The 27,974-nt window shown below is 30.5% G+C and overlaps 2 protein-coding genes across 7 annotated transcripts; one reads left to right on the forward strand and one right to left on the reverse strand.

The window, feature by feature from the left end:
* The first annotated feature begins 1,060 nt into the window (after nt 1-1,060).
* Nucleotides 1,061-21,765, forward strand: LOC126859010 (TBC1 domain family member 4). Of its 4 annotated transcripts, none has more exons than XM_050609851.1 (16): nt 1,061-1,204; nt 1,298-1,514; nt 14,563-14,712; nt 14,870-15,058; nt 15,317-15,625; nt 15,814-16,012; nt 16,136-16,252; nt 16,329-16,545; nt 16,707-17,027; nt 17,115-17,395; nt 17,456-17,617; nt 17,757-18,073; nt 18,188-18,440; nt 18,570-18,688; nt 18,767-18,991; nt 19,385-21,765. In XM_050609851.1, exons 3-16 carry the CDS (start codon nt 14,584-14,586, stop codon nt 20,297-20,299), a joined length of 3,753 nt encoding a protein of 1,250 aa, XP_050465808.1. In that variant the 5' UTR covers nt 1,061-1,204; nt 1,298-1,514; nt 14,563-14,583; the 3' UTR covers nt 20,300-21,765. The 4 variants fall into 4 exon arrangements, with proteins under 4 accessions (XP_050465808.1, XP_050465807.1, XP_050465809.1 ...); XM_050609849.1 differs by lacking the exons at nt 1,061-1,204; nt 1,298-1,514 and adding exons at nt 5,867-5,997; nt 6,551-6,925; XM_050609850.1 differs by having other exon boundaries at nt 1,103-1,514.
* Nucleotides 21,766-22,047: 282 nt separating this feature from the next.
* LOC126859021 (U4/U6.U5 tri-snRNP-associated protein 1) lies at nt 22,048-27,957 on the reverse strand. 3 transcript variants are annotated; one of them, XM_050609904.1, is made up of 11 exons: nt 27,583-27,956; nt 27,046-27,494; nt 26,781-26,909; nt 26,199-26,618; nt 25,901-26,048; nt 25,069-25,343; nt 24,912-24,999; nt 24,560-24,758; nt 22,858-23,044; nt 22,586-22,740; nt 22,048-22,390 (listed from the first exon to the last, which is right to left on the reverse strand). In XM_050609904.1, exons 1-11 carry the CDS (start codon nt 27,743-27,745, stop codon nt 22,363-22,365), a joined length of 2,241 nt encoding a protein of 746 aa, XP_050465861.1. In that variant the 5' UTR covers nt 27,746-27,956; the 3' UTR covers nt 22,048-22,362. The 3 variants fall into 3 exon arrangements, 1 of the variants encoding a protein (XP_050465861.1); XR_007688741.1 differs by lacking the exons at nt 22,048-22,390; nt 22,586-22,740 and adding exons at nt 23,631-23,780; nt 24,272-24,398 and having other exon boundaries at nt 22,909-23,044; nt 27,583-27,957; XR_007688740.1 differs by lacking the exons at nt 22,048-22,390; nt 22,586-22,740 and adding an exon at nt 24,272-24,398 and having other exon boundaries at nt 22,906-23,044; nt 27,583-27,957.
* Nucleotides 27,958-27,974: the final 17 nt, after the last annotated feature.

The following is a 27,974-nucleotide window of genomic DNA, read 5'->3' on the forward strand; positions in this document are numbered from 1 at the left end:
ATATATATATATATATATATATATTATGTGTTTTCTTATTTTAGTAATAATATTCACCCAGAAAATATAATCTATATATAAAAATTTTTAAAAAATAGATTTTTAATATTTCGTTGATTTTGATATTTAAATAACGCGCGGAAAAATCTGGAGGTTCAATTCTTTGTCACAAGAGGGGGCAAAGTAACATGTTTAAAGATTTGGTGATTTTTTTTGCAATCTGTATTTATACCTGTTTCATATATCACGTATTATATATTTTTGGATAATTATATATATATTAATAATTAATTATACTGTTTACAATAATTTATATTTACTAGTTATGAAGTTTCATCACCTATATTTTAAAATCCTGCATAAATACACGATGCGCAAATAAAATAATTTGTAGCTATTACCCATCAAGCAAAACAAAAAATCGCAATAATATCAAAAATAGCATCGAATTGACATCAAAATGATATCGAACTGACATCAAAATGATAGCAATTATAATGTCATTTTGATATTATTGTGATTTTCTATTCAGTTTGGGTATTATTAAAAAAATGATATTAATTTGAAGATCAACAATATACTGTTATCCCTTCATACGATGGTAAGTCTAATATAAAATTATATAATTATTGACATAATAACAAACTCATTACGCAATAAGATTTGAAAGCATGACACAGTGACGGATTAAGCGCTGAAGAGTCTCGTAATAAAAAAAAAATCTTGTTACAATTTTCTCAATTATAAAATTTCAAGAAGACGTTTTCTTTTTCTTTCTTGAGAGTTAAATATATATAAATGACGACAATAAATCCTCTCAATAATTGTAATTCTTTTTATTATAGTATTGAAGATTAGCAAGAAAGATCTTCGAATACATCGAGCTTCGCAATCTGCTCGTAATCCCTGGTATCTTGGAAATCTCGCAGCATTCAAAATCGCATCCCGCGGATGAAGATGCAAACTATCGTAATCCGTCACTGGCCCTGGATTATCGAGGGTGAAAACATCGATATACTTGTTGTGCCGGGGGGGAGATCTTTCGCGAAAGGACGTTTCCCTCCTCCTCCTCTCCCACTCCCTCTGCCACGCTCTCTCTTCTCCGCTAGCAGTAAGGGAGGAGGCCGAGAGTAAACAAAAGCAAGTCGGTCGCGGTAGTGATTGCTAAAGCGAGTTTTGTCAGTGACAGAACGATATTATCAAGGTATTACGCAGGTGGTGTGTCGTATGTGTATGTGTGTGTGCGCGTGTGTGTGTGTGTGTGTGTACGTGACTAGAGTCTCTCTCTCTCTGTCAGTCTCCGTTTTCGCGTCCGATGACATCCGAGGTCCTGTGTCCTGTGACTGACTGAGTGATGCGCCGCGCGACCAGTGGAATACGGTGGACGACGTGGAGAAGAGCGAGATCGTTGATGACGAAGCGACAACGTGAATAAAGACGAGGATCGTGCTCCGGCATCGAACGCATCCCCGCGAAAGTGGAGTATTTCCAGTGCAAGTGAATCGCGCGAAAAGGTAAGAATATATACTTTGACGAAGGTACCTTGATTCTGTCTTTCCGATAATGAGCGCGATTCTTTGAGTCAGACATAATGAGCGCGATAACGCGAGAGTAGAATTCGCGATTAAATTTCTCCCAAAATTAGGTTATGTTTTTGAACGAAAGTTTGCTCGAAGCTTCATTACATTGTACGCCGCTGTTCGATAATTGCGACTTATGCACATAGAGAACGTAAACAGGAAACGATTCCACAACTAGCGATTGTTATCGTTATGATTGCGCTATAATTGTAATTGACGAAGTATGTTCGCTGACGATATCGACTCTTTATCGCGATATTTCAGGAAATGATTCTGTACGAAAGATCCTACGAAAATAAGTTTTTCGCACAACAGTCAGAAACAAATATATATGTAAAAATCGATAAAGGCTCTCATACATATTCAAAGCAAATGTTGTCAAAATATATTAAAGCGTGATAAATATCCCGAAGAAATTTATGCTTTAAGCCATTTACGATACATTATACATTATGTAGATGTTAATATTATAAAATATTTTTTATATAGTACACATAGTAACATATATATTATTATTACTATTATTATTAATATAACTATTTAAACAAATATATTTATATACATTTCTAAGAGCGCTCATATATAAATAATTGTCGGATTCGTTGGATATTGTATTTGCCCGTATATTTCCTACACTCTATACTTCTACCGCTCGTTCTCGCGCGCAAATCTCGCATTCTAATCACTTATAATGCGCGCAAGTTTCTTTTTCCAACTCGATATATGCACGAAATGACCAATCGCTGAGAAATCGCTGTTCGCCGAGCAACCAATCGTGGTCCACAAGTGTCATATATCGTGCGTCCACCGTGACTATTATTAAGTTTGTCCTTAACAATTGTCACAGGATTATCGGCCGCGGATCATAAGCTGTCGTCTTTCGTATCACGCGCCGCGTTACACGACCGACAGCCTTTAAAAATCGAATGCCTCGGTTAGTCTCGCATCGTTTCACTTCACCTCGTCTCTTCTCGTCTCGTTTCTCGGCTCGCGCAGTGAAAGTCGACCGAGAACGGTTCGTTCGACTTTAAGTTGATTTTTGGATATAGGATATAGGCATAGAGAAGGGAAGAGAAAGGAAGAGCGAAAAGGCGCATTTTCGCGGTAAGTGATCCTCTCACATCCACTAATGATAAATTTATAAAATAAATCACGTTGCAGAATTTCAGTCTAAGATTTGTGTATGTATAAACGATTTTTATGCAAATTTTTAAACCAAGTAAAAACTTAAGATTATATATGTATATTACATATATTGCTATATATTATTCATAGTTTATATTTGTATTTTATATATGCAAGTATATTTAATTTACAGACATAGCTAGTTTTCTAAGAGTATTATTAAAAAAAAAAATAATAATTGACATATGTTGGAGAACTAAAATCCTTTGAGAATTTTCATCTAAAGACATAAATTTCTAAATATTAAGACACTTCCATACTTGATTTTATACTAAATAAAAATCGAACTCCGTTGCTATTTTTCATTATTACATTATTTTCATTCGCGAGTTTTATTCTTTCGTTTTTCATAGAAAAAGATTGAGCACGGGCACAGTTGATATACACAGCTATTTACAGTTTTATTAGTCACGTAGCATTATTTACGCATGGTAAATGTTTGACTGACTATTATATAACGTACGTTGTTGTTCTTAAGTGTATTTTACTTTTCGGCCCTGTTACTTCGCTAAATCGGTTAAAATAGATAAATCGAATCAGTCATAAATAATTTTATGTATAAACAACTCTAGTTTACGCGTACTAAACTTAAACGATAGTTTATAAGCAACTTAAGTAAACAAGAAGAAAAACAACTGTTAGAAAATATTTGTTTATTTATATTTAAAATCATACATATAAAACGAGATATCATACATTCCCTATGTATATAAAGGGCCTAACAAGATTGTATTATATTACATATTTATAAAAAAAATTTAATACTATAAGTTTTTCTTAAAAAAATAAATTTATATACTTCAGAAATAAATATCGTATCTTTTTCAAAACAAATTTATAATACTAAATAAATTTAAAATCACACGATGTATACTGGTTGATTACGAAAAAAAAATATTTTGTCATGTTTTGTTAAAAGTATTGTAAAATGTGGGAAAGATTAATTAATTGCGATATTTCAATAGATAGCATCATATTTATATTATTTCTGATGATCTGAATAATCGGATTAAATGTATATCTTCGAAATCTCTTTATGTGAGGAAACAAATCAGATAAATGTCACAATATAATACATACATTACAAAACTCATACATGACAAACTTTGCAGAAACTTTTCTCTTGATGCCTCATTATGAGTCATTGTCGACAAGATAATAATACGAATGTATCTGGATATAAAGACACATGTGATTTTTGCGCATAAAATTAGATCTGCTGCATCAACACAGAATTAAATATGAGCTTATTGTTAACTTAATGTAGAGATTAGTTTTTTATTTAATTTCTTTAGTTTCTTTGGTTAATTTATTATATATTTCCGCAAACAAGAGCATAAAATCCCGGGATTCAATAACATTTTATTCATGCGACTTTATATTTATAAAATTTTATATATGAATTTACTTTATATTTATTATATTTCATATTGTTATATGTCATGTATTTATATGTATGAATATTTAATTTTTACATTTTGCTTTAAATAATTAAAATATATTTATCAACATTATAAGTATATCGACCATTAATATAATGCTATTAAAGTTTCTCTAAAAGAATTCAAGCTATTAAAGTTTCCCGGAAAAATTTAATTTAATCTTTTTTAATATTAGCAAAGCAATGGTCAATGTCGTGTAATTTCCTTTTTCCTTTTACATCGATTTAAATCGACGCGAGAAAATAATAAAGCGTTCTGGAATCAATAACACAGTGCCATTACAGTATTTAGCTTTACATGATAGTCGATGTTAATCTATTTTTAATCAATGTACTAATTCAATGTTACGTATTTTTGTCATTGTTGTGATTGGCGGTTGCCACACCAAGATTTTTACAGACGAAGCACGTGATCAAAGAGGATATCCTCGGAATTTTCCAGATTTTCTGCTATTCACATTTATTCGATTTTTCAAACTATTAACAGTAATCTTCTGGGATTCTAGGATTCTTTTTTTTTCTTATCTTATGACCAATCGCGTTCTCTGCGGATTGCATAATGACTACTATTGAGAAAAACACATTTGTGATTAAATATGTGTTTTGAACTCTATGAAATATTAAAAATAGGAAAATATTGAATAATTGCTTACATTTTTAATGAGCGAAATATAATTATTTCATGATCGAAACGTGTTAAGAAATATTCGAAATAATATAGTCTTGAAATTTTTTTTTTTTTAATTTCTTTGACACACTATCGAGTTTGAACAGCATTGCGTTCATTTTCACACTTTTGCCCACACTTTTCAACGTTGAGTACATAAGTCACTAAAAATGACGTGATATGCGTCCTTCGAGAGAGCGTAACAGTAATGTACTACATGCATAAAAGTAGCTTACGCAAGTATAAGAAAAAGAAACGAAAGGATCATTTATGGTTCACCGGCACGCAATTGGTATTCCTATTTCATTCCAGACAGAAATCGCTCCATTCCAGACACAGTTGTTTGCCGCTTATTATTAGTTAGAAACGAACGATTATGTATCGCTTCCATTTAGTGCAAGTACATGCTATCTTCTCGCTACTTCATCTCGGCTTTCGAAAAACATACCGCTTTTATTATCGCTATGATAATATGAGTGTGTAAATCGCGATGAGTTGCCGCATAATAAACGAGAGAACATATGATAAAGCACGTCTATTAAGCCTGGCACGCATTTAGGAACCGCGCAAAGAGAGATTTAGAATGCTAGCCACAATAAGTATATCTTTGTTTTAGAGAGAAAGAAATTAATTTTTTTTATTAAAATTTAATTTTAATTTAAGTTGTAATTTCAGATAAATCTGAGAGAATACCTTCATATTAAACTTTATCGATCTCTGAATTGATTTCTGAACTGACATCAATAACTTTGCATTAAAATTTGTCGGTTTTAGAATGTAGCATTAACTTTTTTTACTTACAAAAAATAGAATGTCAAAGACGCAGGCAAAATATATGAAAACATATATTTTTCCTGCAAAATTATTCCGAAAATCGCGATCTTTGACTCGAATGAATTCGGGTCGAATTCGCTACGCTACTGTCTTTCCACGTACGTGAAAACATTTGTGGAATATTGGGTATGGTAAACAGGGACCGCGCGCATTACCTGACAGTATGCAACTACCAATCGAGCATTTCACTCGTCTTGTGGCGTCGCGGCGCTCTCATATGTCAGTCTATGTTTGTTCGACCGTCAGCAAAGACGTAACGCGTGTTAACGCAAACCGCGAAAATATATTTTGTAAGTGCCACGCGCGAGAAAACAGGATTAGTTTTGGATCGTGCTTGTTGAAACTCTTTCGAAATTAAATCTCAATATATCTAACACACGTACATACTCGATTGAAAAAAGACATACAATAGTGATACACAATTCCCCTTACAATAATTTCAATTTGTGGATGAGTTTTGACGCGTTTTATTATAACAAAAAAGTTAGCAATTATTGCTATTTAATTTTTATTAAATGAGTATTAATAAACTGAATTTGTCGACAGCAAGTTGCGTTATGTACTTCGATTTAATAAATTTGCTTGCGAGTTTTTGTCTATTCACGCAAATTCACGCAAAAATATTGGACGAATAATGTTGATTTGTCAAAAATTTTAAATATTTGTGTCACTTATTTTATTAGAATCTTTTATATAATCATACTTACATATTCTCGAACAGATTACTTTGCACGTTCTTGAAATCACTTCTATTGATATTCTTCGCGATATTGATAGATAGACTCTTCTTCGTCACATAGTTATCATGAATTTCTGCTAACTTTTGAAAAATTTAATTATCAGAAACAATGGAGACTATCGAAGACTAAAGTAGTTCGGCGAAGAAAAGATTTTCAACGGAAAGATAACACGAACACATATAATCTCAAAGATCCTTATTTCAAAAACTGATTCGTTTCCGTGACTGCGGTCAATGACATCTCGACAACAGCTGTGAAGATTACGCTGTTTCACTTGTTGAAAAAAGATACAGATAACTGAGTATAGAATAAAGTGTATAAATCAATGCCACATGAAGTCAGTAAAATAAGTTTTTAAAAATTTATATCTCGTGAGACTTCAAAAATTAAAATGATAACCGTACCGATATCAGCCTCTAGTCCCTATATGAAGGTCACATCCTACAGCGACACCAGTACAATTGTCAAAAAACCCTTGGTAAGTGCATCGATAGATCATTCTTCGTTACATGCATGCGCAAATATGTGTTTATTCGCTTCAGACTAGGCAAAATCGGTAACTTATTGTTAGCCACGATTTTTTTTCTTTTTTTTTTTCTCCAGGATTTGCATTTAACTCGCATTTGATACAATCTTCGGTATATTTTTGAGTTACATAAATTTCGTAATTACATAAGCAAGTACATCAGATAGTTAACTTGTACATAATGTGCTATGCGCGCACTCGTTGCCATTAATAGTTTTAGCGAAACTGCATGCTTTGGCGAATTATTTGATCGTACATGTGATCTCTTAAAGAATCGTTTTTACATTATTTTTTTTTTCTAGCATTGCAATTATTCGAAGCAATATGCAATCAAAGGAATTACGGGCACACATAGTTTTTTTATTATTATTTTTATTAAAAATTATCGAAAGTACAACGAGAAAGAATAGACGTCTTCAAAAACTAGTTTGATATTAACTGATAATATTAAAGAAGAGATCTTTTTTCTGAACTTTGATCTTTAAACGTATAGTTTTTAAAATAATAATCTTGAGACGATTCCCTTTAGTTTTTCGAAATATTTACTATAGCAAATATTTTATCTTATATATATTGTGTTTGATTTAAGTATATGATAGTTATTTTAAGATCTATATAATGACTTAAATAAAAATTCAAAATTATTTTTTTTTAAATGGAATAGTATATTTATTTTACTACAATTTTAAGATATTTTATGATAAATTTAAAAATACGAATAATAAAATTTTTAATCGTTGCTTATAAGATATTACCTCTTTGTTGCTATTACGTTGTAAATCCCACACTATCTCTCTTCGTATAAGATGAGATAATTAAAAATATATAGAAATATCTGAATATATTTATTGCTTATAATAGAAATTTTGTTCGATATTGAATGACCTTTCTTATGAAATGGATAATTCTTTTTTCTTTTTCATTTAAATATCTCAATTTGCATATGCTGTACATTGTCCATAACACTGATACATTCTTAAAATTGTATGACATTTGCATAAAACGAATTAAAAATCTTATTTTCTTAGAATTCTTTATCAAGAAATTTCGCTGTAATTGCTGACGACTCGCGCGGCAAAGGGTTAATTAAAGCTAAGTCGGTGTTATTGTGAGTGGAACGTGTTGCTTCGATACGTCACAACGAATGACAGCGTTATTAATTTCCCTCATTGTATATTTGTCATTGTAATCTTCTCGACGAATCTGTTTACGGTCATTATTATTCGCTTCATTGCTCTATCCTTTAGCCAAAGATTGAATAGCTATTTTGCTGGCGGTACTGAAAATTCATTTATTTTATTCGATTTTATATTCATCAATGCACATTGGTAAAAAATTGAAAAACTAATTGCATAGCTAATATAATATTTTAGTAGCTTTTGAGTTATTCATATTTTACTCTATGGATTTTTTTTTTTTTTGTTTTAGCAAATCTAAATATGCAAATTTTCACGCATTCTTAAACTGCGAGATTCGCAGGAGAAGATAAAGCGCGAACAATATCGGAAATTATTTAAAATTTGACCGAATTTCTTTACGAAAAGATCTAAGAATTATTTTCAGTTACACTATTTTGTTCCTGATTCGTTTTAATTTTACTAAAAACTCTGCTCTTCCTTTCTTCCTTCTTTTCTTCTTTCCTTTCTTCTTTCCTTCCTTCCTTCCGTTCGCAAGAAAGGCGTATTTTCGCAAAACCGAGCATAGAGCGATCTAAATTTACATCGCCGGACAAACGACGTGAAATTCAAGCTAGCATGCCAGCGACCATTGACTGACCGTGTTCTGATTCCTTCGTAAGAAGCACGAAAGCTTCTGCCAATCGACGTTTCTTTCCCGAATTGCCTATTCTTTAACGTGTTTTTTTTTTCTTTTGCATATTTGACGCTATGAATTTATTGACGTGCACAATTTAATACTGAAAGTTTTGCCTCTTATATTATTTTGACATTTCATTCATAGACAGATCTCCCAAAAAGCCTAGTCAAAGTCTGGGCCAAAGTACTCCACTAATTCTGGCCAAAGTCTTGGTCCAAAGGTCTACTAACGCTGAAAACAAAATTATTATTCACGCAAACACGTAATTCTATATATATGGAACACATTTCTACACTCTTTAAAAATCAATTTCATAATAATAAATCTTTTTGGAACGATTTACATGAGCCTACTTACAATTAAAGTTCTTACATATGAGCGTGACAGTTGCATGGCAGTTTGATACGCTTAACGCATGCAAATGAGCGAACACGTGTCTCGACGATCGCTGTAAAAGAACAGAAGTTCGACGATTATTTATTTCTAAGAATCTACATTAACTTCGTATCATTTATTGGGAGCAACTGAAGCTGCACTGATTACGTGAATCGCATTTGTGACGTCAATTCAACATGATCTTCGCATATCGCGCTTGGGAATGCGGTAATAACACAAACGGTGACCTGATATTAACATGATGAAATAATTGAATGATCGACCCGTAATTTGTCAGCAATAATATGTATCATTAATAGGTTATATATGATCTTCCGAGAGAGAATACGCATATTTTAAGGATGTAAGAACCATGATTTGGTAATTAGATTAGATACAAAAAAACTTTTAAATAAATTATATCCTTTTTTTTTAAATAACACTGTACTTTTTTATTCTAATCTTTTCTCATAAATGTAGCTAAGTTACATCTATAAGAAAAGATCAGGATGAGAAAGAAAATTGAAGGAAAAAACGAAAGTATTGAGAAACACTGCAACATATTAATGCCTCTTATTTTTTTTTTTTTTTCGTCAACTTCATGTTTACTTCACTTTATGCAGATGAAGGCAGTTGATGGAACATGGCAAGTAAGTTTTTTCTCCGAGATCGCATTCATATTTAATTCGCTGCATTGTTTCATCTTGCCGGTCACGTACAAGGCAAATTTACGTACATTAAGTCGTAAACGTATGAAACCTAATTATTTTCATCTAATACGCGCCAAGAAAAACGCTACTTTTCGATAGAATAGATGCAATCAAAAATACATTTCTTTCTGCGCATATCTCGCACTGTTTTGCATCTTAATAATACGGCTGCCATCATGATCCAATTGATTTATGATTTTGCTTTGAACATATATTAATCTATTTCTTACAATAAAAATGAACTTTATGTAATATCATTACGCAATGTATTGTGATTTAAATGTGTTATAAGTATTGCGAAATTAAGTTTAGGAAATTTTGAAATTCAATTGATTTATAATTGTATAATTTATTATATAAAAATATACATTATTATTCTTTTTCTTTCTATTCTTTTCTTTCCATAATATCATTATAAGATTATTGCAAAACTTCATAAATAAACGTTTCATTCCTTAACTAATGATGAGACATTTCAGTAAGTATGCAACTCTAAGATATACGCGCGCGCGCACACACACACACACACACATTATTTTCTCTGTCATATCTCACAAAAATATTATATTAATTTCTTTTCAAAAGGTTTCATCTGGATTTGCATACAAAACAATTTTACAATATTTTTACAAATATTGAATAATAGTAAGATTGATTGAAATATTGGCTTACGAATAATTGTGTTTAAAATTTATCGAATATCATTGAAAAAATTCGTAACATCAAACTATCGTATTCATCATCGTATATACACATCGATCATCGTAATGCTCAAATAACTGTGCCAACTCGCGGTTGAAATTTCGATCATATTTGGGAACAAATTAGGGCAACTTGCCTGGATATAATTATATGCGCGAAGAGTTAATATTTACTTTAAAAACAGATGTTTTCTGTCTCTAGTACTGTCAATCACAAGATACCTAGATACATCTCGAATACTATCTACTATTTTGTATTATCACTAATCGTCAGTTTTTATCGATACAGTTGCCGATGTAGGACGAAGTATTGCATTTGCAAAAAAAAAAAAAAATCAGAAAAAACGAATAATCTTTAATAATCATCCTTTTAACGAAGATAATAGTTTTGATATCACCGACAATTGCTACTTGCCAACATTATAATAAAGTTTACAAAATTCTATCTTCGTAAAAATATATGGGAATTCCATTTTAATAATTGCTTGTCGATCAAAAGTGACACACTTATCTTATCGTTAATTATTAATAATTGATACGTTGTTATCCCCATCTCCAGAATATGCATTTACATAATCGTCGTGTTATGAACGCGACTGTTAATGAAATATTATAGAACCGGAGGTCGCTCGTGGGAGAAAGAAAGATGATAATTATTCTTTCCCGCGTCCCTGGGTATACTGGAAAAGACTCGCACGAGGAATAAGTTAGCTCCTCGCATTTCAATCTTTCAGCTATATATTGTATGTAATGATTGTCAATGCAGCATATGTAGCGAGCTCCTCTGATGGAAAATGTCTTCGTGCTCTTTACAAGTATATAATAGTAATTGATCACATATGATAAAGTAAGAATCGCTTAAAAAGGAAAAGATATATAATCTTTTTCCGCGTAGACACTTATTTTCTGTGTTTTGCGTCTGTAACATTATAACTCTGTATGTGGAGTTTGCAGAATATAATCGCGGACATTTATGTTAATAAGATATTGTACAATCGCAAAAAAAAAATTTATTGATCCTGATTACATAAGTTTACATAATTATTAAGTTTCTTCGCTTGAAACACGTTATGTCAGGCATAATCGCCTATAATGCCGATAATGTCAGCAACACGGATAATATTTAAAATAGAGAATCCAGTACACACACATACACATTACAATTGCAAGTTACTTTTTATTAATTTGTTTATCGATGTTATTTAACTTATATCGCACTTGATACATTCTTTTTTTTGCTGCTTTTTTTATGCGCGACCCTGGAACACTCCTGCATACAAACATCGTAAGATAATCTTCTTTACGTTGTGTGTATGTATGATAACATTATATTAATTAATCTAGAAAAATATTTCTAATGGAATATTAGCATTATTTTAACATCAGTTTTTTATTAAATATGAGAATGTAATATAAGTAACAACTTTTTTGTTAGTTATATTTAAATACTTTAGAAAACAATAACGGTATAATAATTCTTTAACTATTATTGAAGAATTATCGTGATTTTTTTCATAATGTCTTTAATGTAGCAGCAAATTAATAACTTATTTTATGTAATTGCTAAATATAACTGAAAAAACTATTAAAATAATTTTTTTTTGCGATCAGCTTTTTTTATATTTTTGATTGATTAAGAATCTCAAAGTATTGGAAAACGATAAAGAAAAAAAAATTAATCTTTCCATTTTTGCGCATAATTTAATTCACATTGCGCTCTCGACCTTGAATAGGAATGTGTCCGTAAACGAGCGGCACGAGTATCCTCATGCAGCAAGTCTCAATTGGAACAAAACTCGGCTTCACGCACGCATTAAGTTTGCTCCCTCGCACGTGAATCTAATAATCGCCACGCTCACGACATCGATTCGTGCATCATCAGAGATGACGTATACCAACAAATTTAATTCGATCAATTGAGATCAGAGACAAAGTCGAGCATATACGGGCACGCAAAGTGCCAAGTGCTAGAAGAAAATAGCATCGAGTAGAGTCGAACGTTTATTTTCAGCGTTCGACGAATTGTTCTTATTCAGAAAAATATGTGCACGGCTTCTCTGCGTGAAAGGAATCAAGTGTCTTTATTCTTCTCAGAAAATTACAATAATTATTTTAATTTTTTTAAATCTACATAACATAAAAAAAGACTGAGGAAAAATCCAGATGCCACGTTAACGCTGCGTCTTTCACTTTGTCATCCGAAGATTTCTTTAAATATTTCTTGCTCGATTTTAAGCGCTTTAAAGTTCTATAATAATTCTACAAAAAATTCCATGCGCATGTAAAAATTATTAGAATATTAATTGAGCAAATTAATAGATCACCCGAGACGTCAATATAAGTGCCCAGATGAGACACTTGACAGTTTTATCGATTTTAAACGAAATTTCGTGTTAATTTATAATTACTTTTAATTTTTAGAGAAAGTTTATGCCTAAAAATTATTATTGATTAACGAATAACAAGACATAAAAAAATTCTGTGCCAAGATATAAGAAAAAATTGATAGACAGAAATTTAACGAAGAACCGCACAAATTCATATCGAATGTCAATAACAGTGCACATACAACATCGCGGAAACGCAAGAGGGGACGTAATAAAGTACGTGTCTTAATTGGATACGAGAAGCCCTTCTATCAAGCAACTATCTGCATTCTGTGTCGCCAGACATAGTCGTGCTTTCCCATAGTAAGCAGTCTAATATTCATGGTCGTCACGAGATAACTGTGAATGGATTATCGTTCCGTGACGTATACGCGACACCGTCGTCGACGAAGATTCTGATTAACATTGTAGAAAACCAAACCTTTTCGTCATTGTTATCATTGTTATAAGTATAAATGTATTGTCTTGTTCTGTATAATTTTCATCATCGGTTGAAAGAGCTCATTAGGAAAATTATGTCGCGCTCATTCTCACGTCGAAACACGGTGTGAGAATGCAGATAATACTCGATAATAACGTTGGAGACGCAAAAAATCAAAGTTCGACGAAATCAGCATTTTACACACAATTTTTATTACAGCTGATATAAGAAGATTTGAATTTTAAAAATAAAGAATCGTGGAAATGCATAAAAATTGCAACAAGCTAGATGATAGATGAAAAACTATATTTAATTTTAGAATGCATAAATAGAATCTTTGTAATCACATGTTGTATTTATTCTTTTCGTATAATATTGTCTATAATTTTAATTAATTTTTCTAAATTATTTATTTAAAATCTTACTATCTTATCCTTAAAATTAATTTGCTATTTCATTTTTTTATCTTAATTTATTATAATTTGAAATATCTTTGTTATGCATAAAATTGAATTAAAATATCTTTGAACAAAGATGATGAACAACAGATGTTGGAAGAAACTAGAGAGAAAGAAAGAAAGAGAGGACTAATAAAGACAGAGAATGAGAGCGATGCAGTCCACGAATGCTGTTGAAATTAGTTATTTTCGTCCACGGCCGTCAGCCACGTTCGATGCACGTTTTCTTGCGAAATCTGTTTAGTATAATATATATATATCAATGATCCTGTCATGCATAGGAGAAACATTGCATTTTGAATTATTCTAAAAAATCGGAAAAAATGAATCTTTGTGACTTCTTCTCGTGAAAACGCTACTCTCTACTCTCACGCAGATCAAATTGCATTAGACACCGTTAAGGATACTGATTTGTATGAAATAATATATATAAAAATTATTAGAAACTTTTTATAATATATAGTAAATCTTTAATATTACGTACATCATTCAAAAAAAACATATTTTATATATGTTGATAGGTGAAATTTAACATAAGCTCTTTTAACAAAATAACAAGAAAGGTAGAGAGAAATCATCTTCGCGCTTTTTTATAAATAGTTTTCTCTTACAATAATTTATGTAGATCCTCTGAAATAAATACAACTTTTTGAGACAGCGAATGCATTATGACGATTAGTCACAATTATGTAATGCCATTATGTTTTTTGTTTTATTTGTAGATTCAACAGTTTTTAAAAGACATGAAGGAACATTCGGCAGCTCAGCGAATGGAGAGAGATAAGGATGTGCCGCAGCGATCACAAAGCAGCGCGGCTAGTTTGACGTCTATAGGTGCCGATATATCTCCCAGTTCTTCCCAATTTTTTGAGGTGATTATTTTCATTTCCCTTTCTAATAACGAAAAATATAAATGTTTATTATTGCACATCGAATCTTTAATATATGATGACATTCCATGGTAACAAAAATTTATTTGATACTAAATAAAAAAAGTTTCATATATCTTACATTTTGGGATTGTTTCAGGTATTCTACGTTGGCAAAATTAAAGTATCACATTCAAAAGTACCAGAATCTTTCATTGATGATGCTTTAATAAAGTTTCGTCTTCATGGACTCGAAAAATCCAGGTCTTCGACGAGCAATCTTCTGTCAGATTGTCAACGGTTAAAACGCCAAGCTTTGATGTCTTCCATTAATAGAAGAAATAGTACGGTAAGAATTATCTTCTCAGTTATTATGTAATTTTGTGTTAAATATCTCTCTGTAATACATATTGAATTAGAATTTATATGTATTATAACTATAAATATTTAAATGTTAAGTTTTAAATATTAGTCTTTTCTGATGACGAATAATTAGGAAATGTTTTTTACATACTTCTATATTACATAGTTAATACAAACGAATTAATTTGATTTGATCTTTGCCAAGTAAATTATGGTAAATAAAAATATACCGTAATGTTTTCAGGAATCTACCGCTAGTGAATCAGGCAGTATCGAGAACATGTCGGGAAACAGTATAAGTCCAAACGTGAATCCGTTTGGAGTTCCGCCAGTTTTAAGCAGCTCCGTGGAAACTTTTCCAAGAACAACCGCCAATACCGTAGAAAATGACAATCGTGATGGAAATCAAATGTCCGAATCTTCCGCTAATTCTAATATCACTGTACCTGAAGTTATGCGAAATCGTGCGGCGTCTACCGGCAGCGTTTTAGGCGGCAGGAGAGATTCCACGGTTAAAGAAAACGATGATCATAATCGTACTATGCTTTTTCAAGTACGAAATATAAAAAAAATCTGCTTTATTGCTTTTTGCTCTTATTTTGATTGTTTTTATTGCTTTTGTTAATTATTTTGTGAACATTAAAAGTTGTTTATAGAAAAAATTGCTTATAAAAAAGAAAAAAAATATATTTTAGATTGATTTTTGTGTAAGTTTTATAGTATGTAAATTTTATATTTTAGGTAGGACGATTTGATTTGAGATTGATTAGCCCGGACAGAAAGCAGGTTCTTTTGCACAAACAATTAAAGGACATAGCCAGTTGTGCGCAAGGTGTGAAAAATTCGGATCACTTTGGATTTATATGCAAAGAACCAGAATGCTTCATTGGATATGTCTTCAAATGTCAATCCGGATCAGTCGCAGATGATCTTGTTGCAGGCAAGGTTTATTCAATTTTTCTACAATATAATAAAATACACGAACTGTTATTCTGATTGTCAAAATTTGAAAATGATTTTTTGTGCCCATAATAATTTCTATAGTTCAATTTTTTTTCTGCAGCAATTAGCCAAGCTTTTGTTACAACTTGCAACATCACGAGAAAAGAGAAGTATCCTGTATTTTCTTGCGATCATTGCCCTATGTATTGGTACAATAAACTATGTCAAGAAATCGAAGGTAAAATATTTATATTGTTTACATTCTAGAAAAGTATTTAATTATATACTTGATTTTATACACGAGATACTTTTAGGCCAAAATGATAAAAAAGTGCAGAGTATTATCTTATCACGTATGGAATTATTACCGGAGGATGAGCAGGAGATTGTTGTGAGCAAGTATAAGAGCGCCGAAGCTGCGGGTAACATTGGTACAAGCTCTGCGAGTCAAAATCAATTCCTAATGCGACTGTTGCGTGCGCATTGCGAATTAAAACAAGCTAGACATGTTCACGATACAGCTGAAAATAGGTAATGCATCGTCAACTATATATATATATAAATATGTAATTAAATGTATATATATAATATATGAACCTTCTATAAATATATTACGAATGTAAACGAAAATTTACTCTTTTACGAGTGAGAGATATTCTAGTATAAAATTAGTATAAAATTTTACATTACAGGAGTGAATTTCTCAATCAATATCTAGGCGTCGGCGTTGGTAGTACGATTTTTATGAAGGCGAAACGTTCTCTCACGAATAGCTTTGACAATCTTATGAAGAGAAAAGGTTCACGTGATGATTTTGGTATGGGACCACAATTACGGGATTCGAATCATCTGAATGCGGGAATACAAAAGAATGGTAGTCAAAGTCCAGATAACTCGAGGCAGTCATCTCTACTGGACATCTCACCAGAATCGAGTAGACCGAGATCATTGCGTGTCTCGCCTGAACAGCAGATAGTTATAAATAACGGATCAAAGAGTTCTATGATGGACATGTTAGTACAGTTTCAATGTATTCCCAATTTCTCATTGACAGTTTCTAATTGTATCATTTATTACTATGTTTATTATATTTCTTACAGCTTTTTAAAAGTTGGTAACTCACCAAAAACATCTCCTACGGAAACCGACGGAAACAATACATTACAAGCCAATAGTTCGTGGCGACAAACAATACTAAACAGAGTCGTGACGCCAAGTAAAGATCATAACACCACAGAAATTGAAAAAGTTAATATTATCAAAAGTTTAGAAACGCCCGTTAAACGTAAAACGAAACAAGAATTGCGAGACTTGTGGAAGAAAGCGATTAATCAACAACTAATACTCATAAGAATGGAAAAAGAGAACGCAAAGCTTAAAGGTAAAATTTTGTATATAATATGATACCTTACATTATTTAAATTTTCTGTTGAAATTTCAGAACGTCAAGAAGAGGCAACGGTAAAAAGAATTAAACTGGAATATGACGAACTTAGTAGCTGTGCACGTGAAGTAGTAGAAGTTTGGGATCTCCTTGTTAGCAAAGAATCGCGAGTCTCTACTAAATGTGATAATCAAATGCTTTTACACGCTATTAAACAAGGTAGAAATGCGATATACGTTTCAATAATTAAATATATATATATATATATATATATATATATATATATATATATATATATTTTTAAAGTTTAAAAAAACATTGTCTTAATTTTTACTATATATAATTAATTCTTTTAAAGGTGTACCGAAAGGAAAGCGAGGTGAGGTTTGGCAATTTCTAGCCGAACAATTCTGCTTAAAACAACCACCTATAGATACTCAACATTTTCCAAATTATAATACACCCTATGAATTGCTTTTGAAGCAACTCACATCTCAACAGCATGCCATTCTTATTGATCTGGGGAGAACATTCCCGAGTCATCCGTATTTTAGCTCACCCTTGGGACCTGGTCAATTAGCGCTCTTCAATTTATTGAAAGCTTATTCTCTATTGGATCACGAAGTCGGTTATTGTCAAGGCCTTAGTTTTGTCGCCGGGGTACTTTTGTTACATGTGAGTACGATTTTAATTCACATTCAATCCTATTTTATATTTTGTAATTTTGTATTTATTTCACAATAATCAGTTTTTTATACAACGCAAAATATTATGTTTCAAATTTATTAGATGGCAGAGGATCAAGCCTTTTTCTTATTACGACATTTGATGTTTCGCCGAGGACTTAGAAAATTGTATTTGCCAGATATGGCAGCATTGCAATTGCACTTGTATCAGCTCTCAAGACTATTACATGACCGCTTACCAACAATTTACAATCATTTTGACAAACATGAAGTTTCACCTACATTATATGCTGCTCCATGGTTGTTAACCTTGTTTGCCAGCCAATTTCCTTTAGGTTTTGTGACCAGAGTTTTTGGTAAGAACGATATTTTCTTATCTATTTAAATTTAATTTATATTTAATTTATAAAATTGTTTCTCTCTCTCTCTCTCTCTCTCTCTCTCTCCACTTTTGAAATAACTGGTTTTTTTTTTTTTTTTCAAAGATTTGCTTTTTTTGGAGAATTCTGAAGTCCTTTTCCGTGTATCGGTTGCGCTATTAGAAGAACATCAAGACCAATTGTTATGCTGCGATAGCTTTGAAGAAATTATGGAATATCTCAAGGTATGAAATCAAGTTATATTCTAAAATAAATTTTTGTGTGAATAAATGAATGTATCATCTTTATTATGTTGATTTTAGACACGTGTGCCAGCAGTGGACAAACAAAGCTTGGATCGCATAATGAAACGTGTATTTTATCCTGATTTTGAGATCTCAAAACAATTGAATGAATACAGGGTGGAATACCAAGTGCTTCAAGAAGAAATGATTTCAGTAAAGCCACAAATGGAAAATTTGGAGAAATTTAAATTACAGAACAAGCAACTCACACAGGAAGTTACACAACTTAGCGAACAACTTGAGGTAATATAAGAAATTACATCTATTAATATATATATATATATATATATATATATATATATATATATATATATACATATATTGGAAGATTAATATTTTCTATTCTTAGAATATATATACATATATATATATATATATATATATATATATATATATATATATATATACACACACATATTGCAGTCTCCTGTAGAGTAACAATAACTATATTAAGTCTCATTCAACAATTATAATATATACATTTTTCATCTTAAATCATATAATATATAGGTACAACTTCATACTTAATTTAGAATTTACTACGATAAATTTGTCATCATTGCATTACATTATTTGTCATATCCTTCAATTTTCTTTTCCGATCTCAATTATGATAATGTTGAAATTACATTACAGATTGCTATGAGCAACTTGCAAAGGCTCGAAACGGCGCGCTCAATGCAACAAGCGACTATCCATAGATTCGAATCTCAAAATCGCAGTCTTGAAGTAACAGTAGCTACATTAGGCGCGTTTATTCAGCAGTTAGTAGATACACGTACTGATATCGAAGTACCGGGCGAGGTTCGTCGGATAATTGCGCAACTGGGTATGGTGGAGAAACGACGAAACGCAGGCATCAAATCATATCCTCTAAAAGTTATCGAGGATAACAAATACGGAATGATAAAAAGTAACTCGACTGGTAGAGAGTCCCAAAATCTTTTCAGAAATAATAGCATGGATACACCATATCCCTTAAAATCGACTTTGAGCCAACCCAATCTAGCGACAAAATTAGAGAAAGTTTCTTCATTCTTTTCGAATTCGCACAATCATATACAAAAGCAACGCGCACAGTTAGCGGCTCTCAGAAATGAACACTTGGAACAAACGATAAGAGGCAATAATGATGAGAATGATCCCAAGACGGTCAATATTGATATTCAAATTACGGATACTATGAATCTGGCAAACAATCCTGCACCGCAAAACGAGAACAATTTAAAGATTCCGGCTACTAATTTAGAGAAATCGATATCATTACCGTTGAAACTTAAGTTGAAATCATCAAAATCTGCATACGAATTAGGATCCGTAAAGAAAGTTCCCACCAGCAAGCTCGAAGTTACAAGCAATGATTCATTAACGAATCTAACAGGAACTGTACATCCGCTCGACACTTGTAGTGACGTTAATTTCCGATATGGCGGAACCACGAAATTAAAGTGTATCAAACCTATTAGATTATCTAGTCCGAGTTGTCAGGAAGATTGTACTAACGAAAAACAAAAACCTGATCAAAGGACCTCCGATCCTTTAAACAGATAACAATTGCTTTTGAATACATCTTCGAAGAGTATTTTATCAAAGAGAATCTTCATAAAAAATATGTATTTAAAACGATATTGGTAAGTAGAGAACACTTAATGTGATCGTGTTTCTATATTTGACAACTCTGCGTTTTCGAAGAGAAAAATTTCAAAACTGTATAATTTATTTAATTTGTTTAATTATGAAGAGAACAATGTTTTTTAATTTATATTGAGATCTGATAACATTTTTTACAATTTACGAGAATTAGCCAAAGTGTATTTGATATTACATTTGCAAATATCGTATGCAGATAAATAGTTGATAGTGAATCATTTGCAAGTAAATAATTAAATAATCAAGTGTTTATACGACCAAACTGGCAAGCTCAGTATTCCAAACATAGTGGTTGACACAATGTCAGTTTGACATTTCGATTTTTCTCTTTCTACTTTTTAATTATAACTTTCACTTGATAAGGACCAAAACCATATGGTCGAAACGTCGTGATAGAATAATCAAACAATAAATTGCCAGTTTGGTCGTATAAACACTTGTTTATTAATTTATTTACTGGCGACATTTTTAAAATTAAACATAATAAATAATTAAAATTATACATAAAGATGCATTAAGAATGCATTCATATCCATAAAATGAAACAAATATCGAAATAAGGTACTAAAGATAATGTACGTAATCAGTTTCAAATTGCCAAAGAAAGTGCCAAACTTTCTCTGTGTTAGAATAAACATTTTATATATAGAAAAATAAAAACAATTTTAATTATATAGTTATATATATGTATGCGCATATAAATATATATTGCATACACGTGTAGATGTAACTGTCATTGAAAAAAAGAAAAAAGAAAAAAAAAATTATATATATATATATATATATATATATATATATATATATATATATATATTTATGAAAGCCATTAATATATGGCTGCTATGCACTGTAAGATTCAAGGAATTATGTAAGTATTACTATTTTTGCACAAAACAAGCCTTGTGATATCAGGGATAGTTAACAATATATGTACATGTATATTTGCTGTTCTTTATAGTGAAGTTTTACTATCGTTGATACGAAAATAGCGTTAATGACATGTAGCATTCATATCAAAAATATTGTACACTAGCAAACAATGTTAATCAATCCTCATAAAAGAAATTTAAAATTGCTAACATTTGGACAGATACTTATGAAATAGGAATATATCTATAAACATGATAAAATTATATTTTGTAGTATTCAAGTCTGTAATATTTTATTAGTAAACTAATAATTATTCTTTGTAACTGTAGATAAGTGTATCAATTTGTAACAAAGGAATAGAAGTATAATCATATTATACGACGAAAATAAAGATATTCTATATGTTCCATTGTTTATTGCTATCATAAATGTTAGATTAGAATAGATTATATTTTGTATTGATGTGAGTCAAGAATTTAATATATAGATTTTAAGAATTTTAAAAATTTAATATATATATTTAATATATAGATTTTTTTTGTTGACTTGCTAATGTTACTTATTACAATGATAGATTATAATGAGATTGTTTTATGAAGTACACAATGTATAATAATAGTTAAACAAGCATACAAAATGATCAATTTCCATCCATGATAACTCATTAAGCAAACTAATTCGTTAATTATTATCCTTTTTCTTTCCACATTTGAATTCTTTCTTCATTATTCTGTAGAAATATGCTATAAAACATATGTATTAGTCGAAAAATACTCATATATTTTTTAATTGTTTTATTGTATAAAGTAATAACTATAAAATCTTTTTTTCTTTCTCATTGTTATTTTTTTTCAATATTACAGAGCCAAATAAGTTGTGCAAGTTAAAAATTAATCGAATATATGAATGAATCATCTGAATATTTGTTTTATCATAGATAATATAATCCACAATTAATGATTAAAGTTTCCTTCTTTCTTTCTTGATTGACAATCCTTGTTATATAAAATGTGAACTGAATTTTATTTCCAGAAACTACAATATATATATGCAAGATTATATACAATTTTCATCCTTGTTTGCATTTTTTTTCTTTAATGTTTTGTTTTGGCTATGCTAGTCCTGTAAAGAATATTTATTACATTAGAACTTTCACAAATATGCATCATGATTAAAAAAAAAAAATTATTAGAAAAAATAAGCATATATATATATATATATATATATATATATATATATATATATATTTAGAATATATTTGGATGCATTCTAATCGCTAATTTCTTATAATTATATAAATTTATTGCATATCCTTACGTTTGCATCTGTTTATTGCCACTAAGCACTATGTATGGTGATTGAGTTTCCTTTTGTTTCGCTTGCAATAAATTTAGCGTACCTAAAGGTGTATCCGTTGAGGACATCCGTTTCATTAAAACTTCTTGTTCAGCTTTTTTCATTCTTTTCTCCACCTAAAATAGATATTGAAAAATTATTATAGCTTGAACATATCGATTTTGATTTAAATGATAAATGCTCCAATCTAATTATATATGCAATATTCTTCTACAATTCAATAGAAAAAAAACCTTATTTTTTCCTGGGCCTTTTCCATGAAATTTATGTGATAGATATCGAAAGGCTTCCTTGGCGCTCAAAACATGACCGTCATCATCAATATATTCAAGCTTCACATTTGGCTTGAAACATTCCTTCTCCTTAAAATCAGATGTCGGTCCGTTAAAACGATCTCTTCTACCGAATTTGTCATCATCCCTGAAACAAAAATAATACTAAAATAATAAAATGAATGATTAAACAGATATTTCAAATTATGAGTTTCTTATCAATTGTTCCATTTTCTTCAGACATTGGCTAAATGATAGTATTCTGTTATTGTTTCACCTAACTAGATCTTAATGTTATAGAAGCACAATAAAAATTAAAGCCCTTGAAATGCGGTGTTCTGAAACTTGTGTCCACTACCAGTATCAATAAATCTTGATTATAGTAAATGATGCTCATAAGTCCTCCTAAGATATATTATGCTAGCAATTGAACTAAAATAAATAAGTTACTTTACTTATTGAAAGTAACAATTATCGATATTCGCAAACGTGATATAAATGAATTCTTTTGATACATACATATATATATATATATATATATATATATATATATATATATATATATATATTTTTTCTTTTTTTTCTTCAAATAAATTATATAAATTCTATAATAATTATCATTTTTAATGCATGTTTTAATATGAATATAAATAAAAGAAATATATAAATTATATTACATATATACATATATATATACACAAAGTGTAACTAAAAAAAACATATATGCAGCATACCATCAGATACAGGACAACAATCGAAAAGTCTTGAACCATTGGTTGATCTAAGCTTTCTTTTTGTTGATAAAGTTAGCTAATCAGTGTCTGTCTATACAGCGAAAAGCCGTTTCACTACTCCGACCCCTACTGTACCCTTTCTGCTTTCCGCTGTAAAGAGACGCTGATTAGCTAACTTTAACATTGTATAACAACAAAAAGAAAATTCAAATCAAAAAATGATTCAGAACTTTTCGAGTTGGATTGTTGTCCTGTTGATGATGTGCTCCATATATGTTTTTTCAGTTACCCGTGCATATATATATATATATATTCTCTTTTTTTTTTATCATTCTTATATTCATTTAAAAGTTCAACTACTCGAAAATGTCAAACAATTTAAGTATTTAATAATTGAGCATAGTTTGTTGTGTAAAATCGTACTTTATACTGGTTTATATTAAACACATGTAAACCCTAATTAAGTATAAAACAATCGCAAATGTATTGTATAAAGACAAAAAAATGAAAACATTTTTTTTTCTGAACATCCATCTTGATAGTTCTGCAATCTAACGTCTGCAAATCTTGATCTTCCCACAGTCCAAATGGACTTTCTAAAATCTTAGCACGATTTGCAGCAATTGAATCGCATAACATACCTTAACAAATCCTACTCTCTTCTCAGGTCATCTGTTATCGCCTCCGATTAAGCGGTAAACTCTTGTAGTGGTAGCGGATCACCCGTTCCGAGCACCGATATTTCCGGGCTCTATTTAAAACTGTTAACTGACAGTTCAGAAATTCACTAGAGACTTGTCTAACACAATACTTGTGAAAGCGCATTCGACGCAAGAATCATTTCTTACATGTTTCTTCTCCATAATATATATTTAAAACAGATAAGAAATTATCTTACATCGAATCGCGGTAATATATAACTAACTTACCCATATGTTTTATCCTCTATTGAATAATTCTGAGCTTGTAGATGCGCAAATCGTGACGCCGAAGGCCGATTGCTATCTTCTTTCTGCAAATAACCTTTACTCATAGCTAACTTTAAAGCTCCACCTACTCCATGTCCAAGTGATGGCTCGGCGTCTAAAATTGCTGCTTCCATAACAACTGGTTCCGAGGTATTTTCATCTATTTACATACAATTTTCGTTAAGAAAGACACATTAATTATATATACAAAAGTAAATTTTCGTTGTCACTCTTTCTCTCTTTTTTTCTCTTTCAAAAAATATATTACTTTTTATATTAATTTATAATGTATTTAATATCAATAACAAAATACCTAAATGTACTGTATTCCAAGCGCCACGACCATCGTCTTCATCTTCATTTACTGGTGGCTCATCTTTAATTCCATCCATTTCAAAGTCCTGCAATATTTTAATTATAAAACAATTATGAAAATACATAAATACCAAATAATGTCATATTCAACATACCATCAGTTCTTGTCCGTTTTCTTCTCTATTTCCAGCAAGTCCATATGTGGGTATATCACCCAATGTTCTACAGAATTCTGCAGTAGAATTAAGAACGATATTTCCAATCTGATTCTCCTCTGAGTTAAGAATTTCTTGCTTTATTGTTTCAACAGTTTTTTGGATACTAGCTGAATGTCCTTCCTTCAAACGTTGTGCTTTCTTTAAAGCCAATTGCAACTCTAATTCTTTATCATCTTCTTCCATTTTTATTCCAGTAAGATCTTCTGCAGGAGCTATTAATAATAATTGTATAAAATAATTGTATAAAAATAATAAAATGCTTGACGAGAAAATTCATGTTGCTATCAATAATGAGGCCAAAGACACATACAAAAACATTAAGGGCAATAGACATTAACTGAAGAAATCAAGAACCGAAATTGTAATATTAAGAATTCTCGAATTTTGTTTATTTTTACTCTTAAAAATCTTCGAGATTTATAATTTGAATATATGCAAGTATATCCGAGATTTGCTCCTTAAAACTTTATTGTATCATTTTTTAATTGTATAAAATTTTAGTAAGGCAAATAGAAGAGAGAGAGAGAGAGAGAGAGAGAGAAAGAATATAATTTATCTTTGCATAGAGAAAAAATTTAAAAAAACAGAAAAATATATGCATATTACTTAATAATATATATTAATAAATAATACAATTTAATGTTTCACTTTAGAATTTTACGTTACACTTACAATATAGTTATTGTAATTAATGCTTAAAGGAGAATCAATCTATTTACAATAATTTCTATAAAATTATAATATCAAATATTTTTGATTGCATAATTACCTTCTAAATCATCGATGTCTAAAGCATCATTATCCTTCAAGTCTTCTGGTTTCTTTCTTCTCCTACTTCCAAGATCCCTAAGATAGTCATTGTCAACAGGTACCAAATCATCGACATTAAATTTCTTTTTTGTTCTAATTTTCCGAATCTGGAAACATATATTTATATACTTTATATCATAATGCATCATAGAATATTGTTTCTCAAAAAATCAAGTTACAAAATATATAACTGTATTCTGACAACTGTACTTAATATTTGACGAGTACTGCATATAGAATGTAAGAAAATTTTCTACCTTCTTTTTTGGTTTCTTAAACTTTGTAAGTTCCTCTTCATTATAATATTCGCTTGCTAATTTTGGTTCTGCCATCTGTAGCGTTTCTAGTTTTTTATTTGCTAAGCGTTGCTTCACTATCTCTGTTTGACGCCGTTTCAATTCTACTGCAGTATTAGTACCCAACACAAAATTGTCCTTTTTCTCGCCATCGATTTCCTCATCATACTTTTCCAAGATTTTATTTTTGGGAAATCCATATTCATCAAAATTTTCATCAGCATATGGATCGTATGTAGATTTTTTAAGTTTATTGAAAACACTACGTTTATACCGTTCGTTATCAATCATATTAACATTTACAAGGGTATCAGCATTTTCATTTAAAACCTCTTGATCTTTTAATGTCAGGATTACAGTTTTGCCTTCTTCAAATGTTTCCTATAAAAAATATTGCTGGTTTAAAATTTATTAAAAGTCTAAAAAAAAACAAAGAGGTAAACAGCTTAATTTTTTAAACTTATATATATATTCAAAATTTCTTGTATAATCAAATTCTATTCATGGTATAATTAATAATATTTTACTTTATATTATACTTACAACATTATGTTCAACTTTAAGGCCTTTCAAATTCTTCTCTGTATATGCTGTATTACGAGCAATATGTATTTCCTCTCTAACTAAATTACCAATTCCAAATTCTTCATCCAATTGATCTAACATCTGTGCCTTAAATAAAAATAAAATATTTTTATGAAGAATATATAAACTGACTTCATAAAAATTTTAATTTATAAAACGTGTGTGTGTGTGTGTGTGTAAAATACTAATTATATAAATTTTATGAAAAATATTAAAACATTACTCTTTTTTCTGCTTTCTTTTTCTCTTCCTCCAATTGTCTAGATTTGTTGATCCATGCGTGAGTGTCATCATCAGAATCGCATTCACCTAAACTTTTTAGCTTTGACAAATTTGCTTCAATCTGTCTTTTCTCCTTTTGAGTACCTATTTTTTCTCTTAATTTTTGCGCTCTTATTTTCTCATTATTATTTGGTGCTGGTTTATGATAAAACTCTCCCAAATCATCTTTGATTTTATTAGGATCATCTTTCGGTGTATTATCAACCTCTAATGGCTTCAATCCTAACTTTGCACGAAGTTTATTAGTTTCTTCGATAGATAATGAAGCTTGTGACGCTCCACCTTTAGCAGGAGATGGACTACGTTGTTTAGAAATTTCCGGTGGTGGAGGCGTTGAAGGATGCGATAATTTTGATATTTTTGGCGGTGGTGGAGCATTAACAATCTCAACTAGAAACGATAAAAAGAAAAAGATCTTATACTATTGTAATATATAATACTAAAGCTTGTATAACACTCTTTGAATCGAATTTCATACCATCACTATCGTAATCCTTGCGCTCTTTCCTCCTGTGTTTTTTGTGATGCCTATGCTTCTCCGATTTCTCGCGGTCGGGTGTATAACTTCTAGAACGACTGCGATGACGCTTTTTCTTGGTGTCGCGGGATTTCTCAGTCTTATGACGTTTGTTGGATCCCATATTAACGATTTGCTGGCCGCCGTGTAATTTATCGCCCGTTATTATACGATTATATCACTTCAACTGTAATATGTATTATGTATTCTTGTTTTTTAACTCCAAATTGTATCAATATGTATATTATATACGATTCTATGCATGCAAAATCAAACTATCAAGCTTCAAGCTTTCGTCAATGCAATGTTCCGCCATATTAACTGCGTGTTCGCAAATTGCGTTCTAAAATTTA

Source organism: Cataglyphis hispanica, chromosome 2, assembly GCF_021464435.1.
Source record: "Cataglyphis hispanica isolate Lineage 1 chromosome 2, ULB_Chis1_1.0, whole genome shotgun sequence".
Classification (NCBI taxonomy): domain Eukaryota; kingdom Metazoa; phylum Arthropoda; class Insecta; order Hymenoptera; family Formicidae; genus Cataglyphis; species Cataglyphis hispanica.

Excerpts from the sequence above, each read along its gene's own strand:
- LOC126859021 (XM_050609904.1), bottom strand. The coding sequence starts at position 27,745 with ATGGGATCCAACAAACGTCATAAGACTGAGAAATCCCGCGACACCAAG. Across the intron at positions 26,910-27,045 it reads AAAAGAAAGCAGAAAAAAGA|GCACAGATGTTAGATCAATT; the intron begins GTAATGTTTTAA and ends TTTTTATTTAAG. Across the intron at positions 22,391-22,585 it reads GGCAATAAACAGATGCAAAC|GACTAGCATAGCCAAAACAA; the intron begins GTAAGGATATGC and ends TATTCTTTACAG.
- LOC126859010 (XM_050609849.1), top strand. The coding sequence starts at position 6,839 with ATGATAACCGTACCGATATCAGCCTCTAGTCCCTATATGAAGGTCACA. Across the intron at positions 15,059-15,316 it reads TTAATAGAAGAAATAGTACG|GAATCTACCGCTAGTGAATC; the intron begins GTAAGAATTATC and ends TAATGTTTTCAG. Across the intron at positions 18,992-19,384 it reads AACTTAGCGAACAACTTGAG|ATTGCTATGAGCAACTTGCA; the intron begins GTAATATAAGAA and ends ATTACATTACAG.